Here is a 12,867-nt window from a genome sequence, read left to right on the forward strand (position 1 = left end):
CAGCATCTTTGTCGTTTTTTGGAGCCACGGGGATGTGTTGCCTGTCATGGTGATTAACTGAACTGCTGTGTGATTATTTGTATCCCTTAAAGGGTAACTTCGTTTTTTTATCTTCAACCAGGACCCTATTTCCCTATGTTTTTGTGTGTAAGTGACTGATGGGAACAACACTCTTTCAAATAAGTCCAGTAATGAGCGAGGACGCTGTGACCTGGGAACCGGGCTGCATTGTCAACCTATGGGGCAAATGTGCATTGTAAATTTGGTCCACTGAAAGTGCAGTTTTTGCCGCTGAGAGCCTCAGATTAATATTCTACGTGTCTGACAACATTATTGAAAGGATCCCTACAGAGATAGACCTTTTTGTTAAAGAGTAAAATCCTCTTTGTTCAGAAACAGCTCTGAAGGCGCTAAAATCCACCAGACTCCATTTAAATAATCAGCACTTTTAGCGTGTATAGAGCCAACATATTTTCACATGTAAATCGGTAAACTATGTGTCTATTTCAACCAAAACTAAAGTGGTGATTGTAGGAAGAGTGGAAAGACGACCCAAAATGCCCCCCCCCCCCAATATTTAGAAGAGGTAGATTTGTCCCCACTTAAAAGAATCTAGAATACGGGCGCCCAGATAGCTCAGTTGGTAGAGCAGGCTCCCATATATAGAGGTCTGGTCCTCGACGCAGCGGGACGGGTTCGACTCCAACCTGCGGCCCTTTGCTGCATGTCATTCCCCCCTCTCTCTCCCCTTTCATGTCTTCAGCTGTCCTGTCAAATACAGGCCTGTAAATGCCCAAAAAAGAATATGGAATACAACCCCAAAAGGGGTAAAAAAAAATAACCGTTCAGGGGGCTCAAAACATGCAATATCCTTCTTACCTGTAAATATATGTTTCCCAACGATTTAAGACACCCTTAAGGCTCTGACACACCAACCCGACGGCCGAGTCTGCTCCCGGGGGTCCAAAAGGTGCCTCGGAACACACCGAAGCGACGCCGACTTGAGCGTAGGTTCTGCGCGTGCGTGAGACGTAATACGTCTCCATAACAGCAGGCGGCGCCAATCTGTATTGTCGCCCCAAAAAATGAAAATGGAAATGACGGAACATCTCTCTACACCTCGTAAACACAGAGCACGCTGTCGTCAGTCATTGGTTTCATCAGAGAGTGGTGATAGCAGTCAAGGAGGATCGTTGTTGTCATTACTCGCTGAACGCAAGAAAACACGATGGCGAGAAGATACTGGCGTTGTAAGCTCTCAGGCTTCTTGAAGAAGCTCTGATTCGCTAGTCAAGGGCTATAGCTCTCAACCAATCAGATTGGTCCTTGAGTCCAACTGCCAGAACGATGGCACGGAACGCACCGAACAGACTCGAGTCACCGACCTCGCCAGACCGTCCGACGGCCGATTATTGGCCTACAGGAGAATAATTCAAAAATAATAATAGTAATTAAAGACATTTGCGCCATAAATTGATGCAGACAAGGCACAAATTGTTGCATAAAAATTCACCGGCATACAGGAAATGAAGTGTTTGATGCTAAAAAAAAAAAATTTACCAAAACGCATTCAACAGACCAACATGAAATCACTGGTCCAAGCTCATAGCCAATTTAATATTTTCTGAAAATTCTTCCATTTCCTGTTACTTTCCTCCTCCGTGTGTTTTTTTCTTCAGGTGAAGGAAGTGTTAACCCGCTTGCAGAGAAGCCTGTCTCGTTTTCTCTTCACCTTTCTCAACGTCTGGCGGCTGCTCGCCGTCCGTTACCTGAGGAACAGCGAGGGGAGACGCTGGAAAAGATCAGAGGCAAATCAGTGAAGGAGGCGCTCGTTTAATGGATGGGAAGACTGTTAGGGCACGAGGCGTTCAGGTGACTCAGCCTTGTTAGAGAGAGGAGTAGAATTAGATTGAGTTGTGGTCTTATTAAGTCAGGGTGTGTGTGTGTGTGTGTGTGTGTGTGTGTGTGTGTGTGTGTGTTACCTGTGTGTGTGTGTGTGTGCACGTGCGTGCGTTTTATAATTCGTTTCATTGATCTCACACACACACACACACACACACACACTAGCAGGGAAATCGATGGAGGAGGAGGGCAGAGAGAACAATTAGTGAGGTCTTGATGACTCAGGGTGTGTTGCAGTGGGCATCTGCGTGTGTTTAGGGACTCAAACACATCAACACAAGTGTTTTCATTCCTTCTGGCTGATTAGACCTTGTTAAAAGGATTTGTGTATTGCTGAGGTCACCTTTGTTTTTTTTTTTCAACTTGGACCCTATTTTCCTATGTTTTGGCGTGTAAGTGACTGAAAGGCGTTGAAACGTATATTATAAACGTGTCTATACCTCCATGATAAACTTTTTCCCACCTTTTACAAACGGAGTAAATGTCACACAGGAGTCAGGGGAGCTGCCAATCAGATCAAGCCTGGTTTCTGGCCACGCCCACAAGATCCTGAGCGGGAAGTGTGAGAAGCCACAGGAAGTGAAAAAAATCACCTGTGTGTGTGTGTGTGTGTGTGTGTGTGCGCGTGCGCGTGTGTGTGTGCGCGCGGCGGAAGGATTCCTCTTCCAGGATGGACAGACGTAAGTGCTGCGTGCGCACAAACAATTCTGGGGCGCACGTTCAATCTGTAAACGGTGTGCACCGTGTTGCTATGGTTTCCGTGTTGAACGACGTGTTTCCTCGGAACGGTTTGCCTTTATATATATCTATGTGCGAAACGGCTTTGAGTTGTGTTTTCTCCGGTTTGGTGGGCGTGTCTCTCGTTTCATTGGCTGTGTCCCAGGGGATAGCCAATCAGCAGACGTGTCTGTAAACTCGTGGTAATGAAAAGGCAGAGCACCTGCGCACTAGCGCACACCACACCGTGTTGTTCAACGCACTTTTTAACCCTCGTGTTGTCCTCCCGCCCACCATGCAACTTTTTCTGCCGCTTTTATCGACGTCCTTGTCAATTTTTTCTCGTTTTTGTTACTTTTTTCCAAGTTTTTTTCCCCCTTTTCCCGATGTTTTCGTCACTTTTTGTTCCTGCACTTTTTTGACGTTTTTGTTGTTTTCCCCCCGACATTTTTGTCACTTTTTTCGTCATTTTTGTCACTTTTTTCAACGTTCTTTTATCATTTTCCCCCCCAAATGCTATAAAATTGACTAAAACACCCAAATTCAAAGAAAGTAGTGAACTGATCATTTATTTTACTTGCGAAGAATATCGTAGGGAACCAGCCACGTCATTTTTTTGGACATTTTGGTTGATAGAAACCCAAATTTCTGATATAGAAACTTTTAGAAAATTTGACCCGAGGACAACAGGAGGGTTGGAAAAAAAACACGTTGCTACGTTTTGTCGGCACTGAACGTGGCCCTGGTGTTATTGTTGCCATAGATATAATATATATGTTTTATATCTATGGCTATTGCATTCTCAAAATCTCATGTGTTTTAGCAGTGGTGGGAATGTCACTAAGTACATTTAATGATTGTTTTTTGTGAGTTTATGTCATTCATATTCATACTATATCATTATTTAGTTGTTCTCTGCCATTTAAAATGTTGGTGAATGGAGTTCAGACAGCTTTGGCTGCATTATGTCCCCTAATCTGAGATTAGAGTGACAATCATCACTATAATACTGTATAATTCATATATGGAGACTTTCAATGTTGCAGTGATGATCAATAATGATATTTATGCTTTGATACAATGTGAGACTAGATACTTTCTGAGCTACAACAAGATGTTCAAATTACCCAAATGCAGCCAATGGGACACAGTATGATGAAGTGGACTCATTGATGAAACATTGTGTGTGGAAGTAAATGTACTCCAGTACTGTACTTCAGTCCGAATGTTGAGGTACTTGTACTTTACTTGAGTCTTTTTTCTTTTCATGTCACTTTCTACTTCTACTCTGCTACATGCAATGTGTTGCTGCCATCTAGTGGCAGACAGTAGTGCCTCATTTGCATAATTAAACAAAGTTTCAGGAAACTTGTAACATAAAAAAATATATTGTCTTGATGTAAATAATCAACTGGGGAAGTTTCACGGTGACTGTGTGTTAGTTAAAATATTGTTATTGTAGCATCACCGATTTCAGTATGTTTCAATACTTTCCACCACTTGGATCTTTCAGGACTTTGAATATGTTATAGATGTTATTTCTCACAACATGCTTGTACTGTTATGCATGTGTTAGCTGATGTGCTACAACTAATGCATCATTTAGGGTTATTAGGTCATGTTTACCATTTCTTTTCAGTTCAATTTTATTGATAATATCAAATCATAACAAGAGTTATCTCAAGACACTTTACACATATATAGAGTAGGTCTAGACCACACTCTATAATTGACAAAGACCCAACAATTCCAGTAATTCCCCCAAGAGCAAGCATTTAGTGCGACAGTGGCGAGGAAAAACTTCCTTTTAGGGAGAAACCTGGGACAGACCCAGGCTCTTGGTAGGCGGTGTCTGACGGTGCCGGTTGGGAGTGTGATGAAGAGTGGCAATAATAGTCACAATAAAGATAATGGAACAATGACCAGAAATAGTAGTTGTAGTAGTTCATGGTGTAGCAGGGTACTGCAGGGAGTTACAGGGCATAGCAGGACGCAGCAGGGCACTGCAGCGCGTAGCAGGACACAGCAGGACGTAGCAGTGCACAGCAGGACGTAGAAGGGCGTAGCAGGACATAGCAGGGCACAGCAGGACGTAGCAAGATGTAGCAGGGCACTGCAGAGCGTAGCAGGACGTAGCAGGGCATAGCAGGGCGTAGCAGGGCACTGCAGAGCGTAGCGGGATGTAGCAGGGCACAGCAGGATGTAGCAGGACGTAGCAAGATGTAGCAGGGCACTGCAGTGTGTAGCAGGACGTAGCAGGGCGTAGCAGGGCACTGCAGAGCGTAGCGGGATGTAGCAGGGCACAGCAGGACGTAGCAGGACGTAGCAAGATGTAGCAGGGCACTGCAGTGTGTAGCAGGACGTAGCAGGACGTAGCAGGGCGTAGCAGGGCACTGCAGAGCGTAGCAGGATGTAGCAGGGCGTAGCAGGGCACTGCAGAGCGTAGCAGAATGTAGCAGGGCACAGCAGGACGTAGCAGGATGTAGCAGGGCACTGCAGAGCGTAGCAGGACGTAGCAGGGCACAGCAGGACGTAGCAGGGCGTAGCAGGATGTAGCAGGGCACTGCAGAGCGTAGCAGGACGTAGCAGGGCACAGCAGGACGTAGCAGGGCGTAGCAGGATGTAGCAGGGCACTGCAGAGCGTAGCAGGATGTAACAGGGCACAGCAGGACGTAGCAAGATGTAGCAGGGCACTGCAGTGCGTAGCAGGGCACAGCAGGGCGTAGCAGGGCACTGCAGAGCGTAGCAGGATGTAGCAGGGCACAGCAGGATGTAGCAGGGCACTGCAGAGCGTAGCAGGGGGTTACACTGGCCAGTTTTGATTATCCCCCCCCTGTAAATTACGCCTATTAAACTAGTAACTAAAGCTGTAACAGATTAATGTAGTGGAGTAAAAAGTACAATATTTCTCTCTGAAATGTAGCGGAGTAGAAGTAGAAAGTGGCATGAAAAGAAAAAGACTCAAGTCAAGTACAAGTACCTCAACATTTGTACTTTAGTACAGTACTGGAGTACATGTACTTAGATACATTCCACCACTGGTATACCTGTATCCTCTGCACATCCTGCATTAATCCATACAGCCTCTTTTTTTTTCTTTCTTAACATTAAACAGTTATATGCACATATTTGTTTCCATATTTCGTGTTTGTTTGTTTCATATTGTGTTTTAATATGCTTATGTATGTACAGTATGCACCCTCAATAACCAAAGCAAATTCCTTGTCGTCTATTGTCTATTGTTGATGTATGCAAACATGTATATTGTATATTGCTACACTGGTCCAAGCTATTATGGGGGCATTTAAGGTAAAGGGTTTTTGTCGCTTTTCTCAATATATGCAGAAGTGTCCCGGGACACCCCCCCACCCCAACGCCACCCACACACACACACACACACACACACACACACACACACACACACACACACACACACACACACACACACACACACACACACACACACGTTTGAACCCCCTTGAACGTAGTTGTCATATTCCTCCACGAGGTGTCAGAGTGTCAGCAGCGGAGGGCAGCTCAGTGCGCAGAGGAAACAACAAAGCCAAAGACGAATACAAAATAAAACCTCCTTCGACCTTACCGGGCTGCATTACGGGAGTTCAGGTTTTATAAACTACATGTGTTTTGTGTGCAGGAATCTTAATGTGGAAAGTAACTTGTAACTAAAGCTGTCAGATGAATGTAGTGGATTAAAAAGTACAATCTTTCCCATTAGAACAGGCGAGGCTTTTATTTTTGAGGCGCCCGTATTGCTTAACCGGAAATCTTGTGTTTTTATGTTTGTCTAATTCAGCTTGACGCATCTTTTCACGGCAACATTAAAGAGGCTGGTCCACGCGTCACACACACACACACACACACACACACACACACACACACACACACACACATACACCCCCACACCCACCATCACTTGTGTGTGTGTGTGTCACTACATGAAGACAGCTGCTGGACTGCAACGCGCTCGGAGACACACGCAGACGCGGAAACGTGATATGACGTTTGGAAAGCGGTGCGCGCGGTAAAAAATTAAAAAACGGTGTGTTTGTGTGATGATTTGACTGGTTTTGCGGACGGCCGTTGCTGCTGTTTGGAGTGAGTCCAGGGATGCTGCGGCTTGTCTCGCTGCCGGAGTGCCGCCGCTGCCACCGCCGCGGCGCCCTCCGCAGTCGCTAAACGCGGGAGCGGCGCGGGTTCAGTCTTTCCTTCCCACCCCAGCCCGGGGCTGCGACATGGGGAACAGCTTCTCCAATCTGGGCGCCTTCCAGTCCTTGCACATAGTCATGCTCGGCTTGGACTCCGCGGGCAAAACCACCGTGCTGTACCGCCTGAAATTCAACGAGTTCGTCAACACGGTGCCCACCATCGGCTTCAACACGGAGCGGATCCGGCTGGGCGGCGCGGGCGCGTCGCGCGGCATCAGCTGCCACTTCTGGGACGTCGGCGGCCAGGAGAAGCTGCGGCCCCTGTGGAAGCCGTACAGCCGCTGCACGGACGGCATTGTGTACGTGGTGGACTCCGTGGACGCCGAGAGGCTGGAGGAGGCCCGCGCCGAGCTGCACAAGATCACGCGCTTCTCGGAGAACCAGGGCACGCCGCTGCTCGTCGTGGCCAACAAGCAGGACCTGCCGCGGGCGCTGGACGTCGCGGAGATCGAGCGGCACCTGGCTCTGGCCGAGCTGAGCCCCTCCACGCCGTACCACGTCCAGCCCGCGTGCGCCATCATCGGAGAGGGGCTGCACGAGGGCATGGACAAGCTGTACGAGATGATAGTGAAGAGGAGGAAGTCGCTGAAGCAGAAGAAGAAGAGGCAGTGATGGCAGATTCCTTTTTAGAAGTATATATATATATATATATATATATATATATATATATATATAACTTTGCAGTGATAGGCCTATAGCCTATATATACAGTGGTGGAAGAAGTATTAAGACCCTTTAGGCTACTTAAGTAAAATACCACGCTATAAAAAAAATACTCCGTTACAAGCAAAAGTCCTGCATTGAAAGTGTCACTTAAGGAAAAGTATGAAAGTATTTATATATTTTATAAACTACATGTGTTTTGTGTGCAGGAATCCTAATGTGTAAAGTAACTAGTAACTAAAGCTGTAACAGATGAATGTAGTGGAGTAAAAAGTACAATATTTCTCTCTGAAATGTAGCGGAGTAGAAGTAGAAAGTGGCATGAAGAAAAAGACTCAAGTAAAGTACAAGTACCACAACATCTGTATGCTACCTAAGTACCATACTGTACTTGAGTAAATGTACTTAGTTACATTCCACCACTGTACATATAGCAGATTAAAAAAAACAAAAAAAAACATCAAAGCATAAATATCATTATTGATCATCACTGAAACATTGCAAGTCTCCATATATGACAGAAATATATTTATAGTGATGATAGTACATGAACTAAAAAAAAAAAAATATATATATATCAATATTGTCACTCTAAACTCATTAGGGGACATAATGCAGGCAAAGCAAACATTTTAAATGGCAGAGAACAACTAAATAATGATATAGTATGAATATGAATGACATCAACTCACAAAAACAATCATAACAATCTTAAATATCTGGGAAAATGTATTGAAACCTTGCCTTTTTACAGGCAGACTGTGTCTTTGTGAGGGAGTCCCTGACGTAGAGGAATATGAATAGGATCGCATGATGTTATAACGGAGATGTTTTATGAAGCGTATGGATCTATCGGCAGAGTGCTGTGGTCCGGGACGCACGGATGCCGTGTGACGGTGTTACACCAAAGATGACTCCCCTGCGAAGTCAAAGCTCTCCATCTCTTCCATCCTTCGGTGGTTTGTTATTTACAGCCCTACGGAAGACGATTAGGGCCATTTTAAAAAAAAAATAGACGACCTTATATCTCTGAATTCTGAGTCTTTTTTTAAGTAAAACAACAACTCATAATTCTGAAAAAAACGTAGTCAGAATTTAGAGTTTATTTGTTTTATTCTGACTTTTTTCTCAGAATTTTGAGTTGTTTTTTTTACTTAAAAACAAAAAACCCTCATAATTCTGAGGAAAAAAACTGAGAATCTACTTTTTTTTACTTTAAAAATGAACAAAAAAAAAAAATCAGAATTCTGAGTAAAAGAAATAATAGATTCAGATTTTTCTCAGAATTCTGAGTTTTTTGTTTTGTTTTAAAGTAAAAAAAAAACAACTCATAATTCTGAGACAAGTCAGAATACAACAAAAAAGTTTTTTTATGAGAAAAAAAGTCATAATTCTGAGGTTTTTTGTTTGTTTTTTAAAGTAAAAAAAACCTTCGAATTCTGACTTTCTGAAAAAATCTCAGAATTTTGAGTTTTTTGTTGTATTCTGACTTTTTTTCTCAGAATTTTGAGGGGTTTTTTTTTTTTTTTTTTACTTAAGTCAAAATCTACTATTTTTTTTATTTGAAAAAATCCAACAAAAAAAGTCAGAATTCTGAGTTTTTTTGTTTTATTTTTAAAGTTAAAAAAAACCCCTCCGAATTCAGACTTTTTCCTCAGAATTATGAGTTGTTGTTGTGTTTTTGCTTTGAAACTAAAAAAACTCACAAGTCAGAATTTTGACTTTGAACTCAAACACATTTTCCACACGTGGCCCTAATCCTCTTCCGTACAACCCTCCCTGCCACTCTGAGGTGAAAATGTAAACCTGATATGGATTGGTGGCGATGACGCCGTGACTCTTTTGTTGAGGATCTGGAGGGTGCTTAGCCTAAATAGTCCAGTTCAGTTGACTAAGAAGGTCCCTGAAGTCTCAACACGATAGGAATTATTTCATTTTTTTTCAGAATCCAGCTTTTGTAGCGCTGTGGCTCAACAAAGCAGACTGTTCATGAGATCTCAAACTATTTAGTTTGGGCCCAAGACTCGAGAGAAATCTGTTTAATTTAAAGGCTACAGATTTATGTTTTTTTTTTTTTTTTCAACATGGACCCTATTTTCCTATTATGAACAACAGTCTTTGACATTGGTCCAGTATTTAGCTTGAACGCTGTGACCGGCAGCCACAAACCGGGCTGCAATGTAACCCTATGGGGCAAATGTGCATCGTCAATTTGGTCCACTAAAAGTGCTTGTTTTGCCGCTGACAGGCTCAGATTATTATTCTAAGTGTCTGACAACATTATGGAAAGGATCCCTACAGAGATAGACCTTTTTAAAACCTCTTTGAGACCTTTCTGTTTAACCAGAAACAGCTCTGAAGTCGCTAATGCTAAACCCACCAAACTCCATTTAAGAAAACAATACTTTTAGCGTGTATAGAGTCAACGTATTTTCACATGTAAATCAGTAAACTATGTGTTTATTTCAACCAAAACTAGAGTTGTGATGGTTGGAAAAGTGGAAAGACGACCCCAAATGGCTTTTCATAGTTTTATTTTGTTTCTGTCGACTTTGATTGAAGTGTATTTTACAATGCTAAAATTTTTACATGGAGTCTGGTTGGTTTAGCGAACGCAATTTCGCGGATGTTTTTATGTTTAAAAAAAAAGGATCTTACTCTTTAACAGAAAGGTTGACCTCCTTAGAAATCCTTTTCATAAGTTTGTCAGACACTTGCAATATTAATCTGAGCCTGTCAGTGGCCAAACAAGCACTTTTGTGGACGTCAATTGAAGATGCACAATTGTCCCATTAACTTACATGGTAGCTTGTTTTTGCCGCTGCCGATTGCAGCGATCTCGCTTAATACTGGACCAATGTCAAAGATTGTTGTTCCCATCAGTCACTTAGACACAAAAAACATAGAAAAATAGGGTCCAGGTTGAAAATAAAACGGTCCTAAAAATCAATAGTTTTGGTATCAGCTTTTCCTCGGAGTTGTTGAGAAAGCATCCCACATGGTGTCGACCTGCTGGCAGTGACGAGGAGCAAAGTGTCTTCCTGTAACGATGATGTAAAGTGAAACAAACCAACGGGCTGGAACCTGTTCTGCTGCTCCTAAAAAAAAAAATGATGTTGTTTGGATGATGTTTAATCACAAAGTTTTTCCTCTAGTTCAATGATGAACCAAACATGCTGTGTGGGGGGGATTAAGTTTAAGTGTCCGCTTTATGTAGAATATTTACCTTGCTGTCAGACGGCCCTCTGCGACGGGGGAACTGAAGCCGTTACCTTTGCTCTCTTCAAAGCCACCAGACTCCTTTAACAAATTTTGCCCGTAGACGGTTTGATTTTTACCTCGCAGAACACGGGAGTTGCTGGTCTACCGCTGCCTCGATCGGTTAGTTAGTTTGTTAGTGTTATGGTGTGACTTTGGGGTTTAAAAGGGTTAGGAACTAATCTTTTTTTTCCTGAACTTAACTAAGTCGTTTTGGTGCCTAAACATAACTGTAGTCGCCGCACTACCAAGTACTACTGCTGATACGGTGGAGCTCTGTAAGCCAGCCGACCGTCGACTTAGTTTTGCAGGATGCCATACGTAGTGGCGTGCAATACATTTTCGCACTATATTGCACAGACCCGTTCATGAGGACATGTTGGTATTATCCGACACCACTTCAAAACACCTGAACTTCCCCTTTTAACACCATGTTCCACCCAGATGGTTGACAGCTTGCAGAATAGTTCACGAGAAAGTCTCAGAAATTAGCATATTTTTTGTCTTAACTGACAAGGACTGTTGAATGTCTCACACAGGCTGTTGTCGAATGTTGTGTTCACGTCAAAACGGGAACAAGGAACGAGGAGATGTCAACCAAATAACCAAACTATGGATGTTGAATGAGAAACTGTAGCATGTTCCTCCTTTTTCTTTAAGTAGAGGTGTGTTCTGAGCTTAATTTGGTCATCATTAAATATCTTGGAATGCTACCAGAATGCCCACATATAACACATATATGTAATAACCACGGGGTGGGCAGACAGTCTCAATAACATTTCCGACGTGAACGTGGCATCCTTTTTTTTTTTTTTTCCTGCAGTAATCAGCGGAGCTTGTGTTCAACATTGCATGACAGCCAGGACTTCAGACAATGTAAATTATACAGTTATAGTGTTACAGCCAAGATACAGCGAGACCAAACAATGTGTTACATGCCAAAATGGGAATGTGGAAAAAAAAAAAAAAAAAGTATTTTTGGGATTAAACTCTTTGTAATTGAACTTGTGTGTTGCCTGGCTCGTATTTTGGGTTTCCGAAGCTTTTAATCAGGGCGGGAAATTCCCAGCAGCTCTCAGAGCTAAGTGGCAGTTACACAGTGTGCATTGTTGTGAGTTACTATTCAAAAGATCTTCTTTATTACTCTCAATATAGAGTCCATTCTTCTTATCGCGCGAGCCACTTCGGCGACCTGCCGAAACTCGCTTGCAACTGCAACTTTGGCTTGTTGACTAACGGAAAAATAATTTTTTTTTAAATGTGACTCGAGGCGGCTTCTCGGCCTGTAAAACAACCTGCTACACTCTAAGAAATATCTGTGTTAACATTTGTACACTGTAACAAATATCCCGCATTTCTACGGTTATTTGTTACAGTGATACATGTCTGTATATTTCAACAGAAATCGTCCATAGAAAGTGATTCACAGTTGTATGTGTGCGGTTACAGTGAAAGTTGTCACATTTCGGAATTTTTTTGTCGACATTTTGGCTGCTTTTTTACGTTTTTGTCTCTAATTTTTTCGAAAATGTTGCTTTTTTTCGACCTATTGTTGCCTTCCTTCGGTATTCAAACTGTCTCTTTTTTGTCGTGTTTTTTGACATTTTTGAATGGGATTTCTAATAAGTAAAGGTTTACAACTTGTTACTAATGCCTAATGTTAATAAATATAAACATTCAATAATGCTTTATGGATCAGCTATAAGCCATTTAAAAAATCACGGGTACTCTCTGAAATTTTAATTCCATAAGAAAGCAATGAAAAATACTATTCAGTTTATCTTTCCACTGTTTGGATCTGATGTTATATGTCTCTTGAATATTTTTAAGGGATTCCGCAAGTTAGTTTTGGTAATGTTGTTAATTAAGGGGAGAATAGGTACTAATCTAAACTAGTATCTACTAATACGTAGATATCACCATGAAACTTCCCCAGTTGATTACATCTTTTTCATTACAAGTTTTCTAAAATATTTATGTTTAAATATGGATAATTAGGCATTTTGTTGTTAAATATGCACTAATGTTCACGTTTCCAGAATATGAATCTGAACACTGGATGAGATGGTATACTTTTGTGGACATATTAGAGTCAAAGGGT

The 12,867-nt window shown here is 42.4% G+C and overlaps 1 protein-coding gene across 1 annotated transcript; it reads left to right on the top strand.

Annotated features, from left to right (window-relative positions):
- Positions 1–6,555: 6,555 nt before the first annotated feature.
- Positions 6,556–7,574, top strand: LOC116053709 (ADP-ribosylation factor-like protein 4C). The gene has a single exon (XM_031304813.2). It carries the CDS (start codon positions 6,873–6,875, stop codon positions 7,455–7,457), a length of 585 nt encoding a protein of 194 aa, XP_031160673.1. The 5' UTR covers positions 6,556–6,872; the 3' UTR covers positions 7,458–7,574.
- Positions 7,575–12,867: the final 5,293 nt, after the last annotated feature.

Source organism: Sander lucioperca, chromosome 24 (assembly GCF_008315115.2).
Source record: "Sander lucioperca isolate FBNREF2018 chromosome 24, SLUC_FBN_1.2, whole genome shotgun sequence".
Classification (NCBI taxonomy): Eukaryota; Metazoa; Chordata; class Actinopteri; order Perciformes; family Percidae; genus Sander; species Sander lucioperca.

What these genes read in the sequence shown, in the direction of transcription:
- LOC116053709 (XM_031304813.2), top strand. Translation starts at nt 6,873, where the DNA reads ATGGGGAACAGCTTCTCCAATCTGGGCGCCTTCCAGTCCTTGCACATA.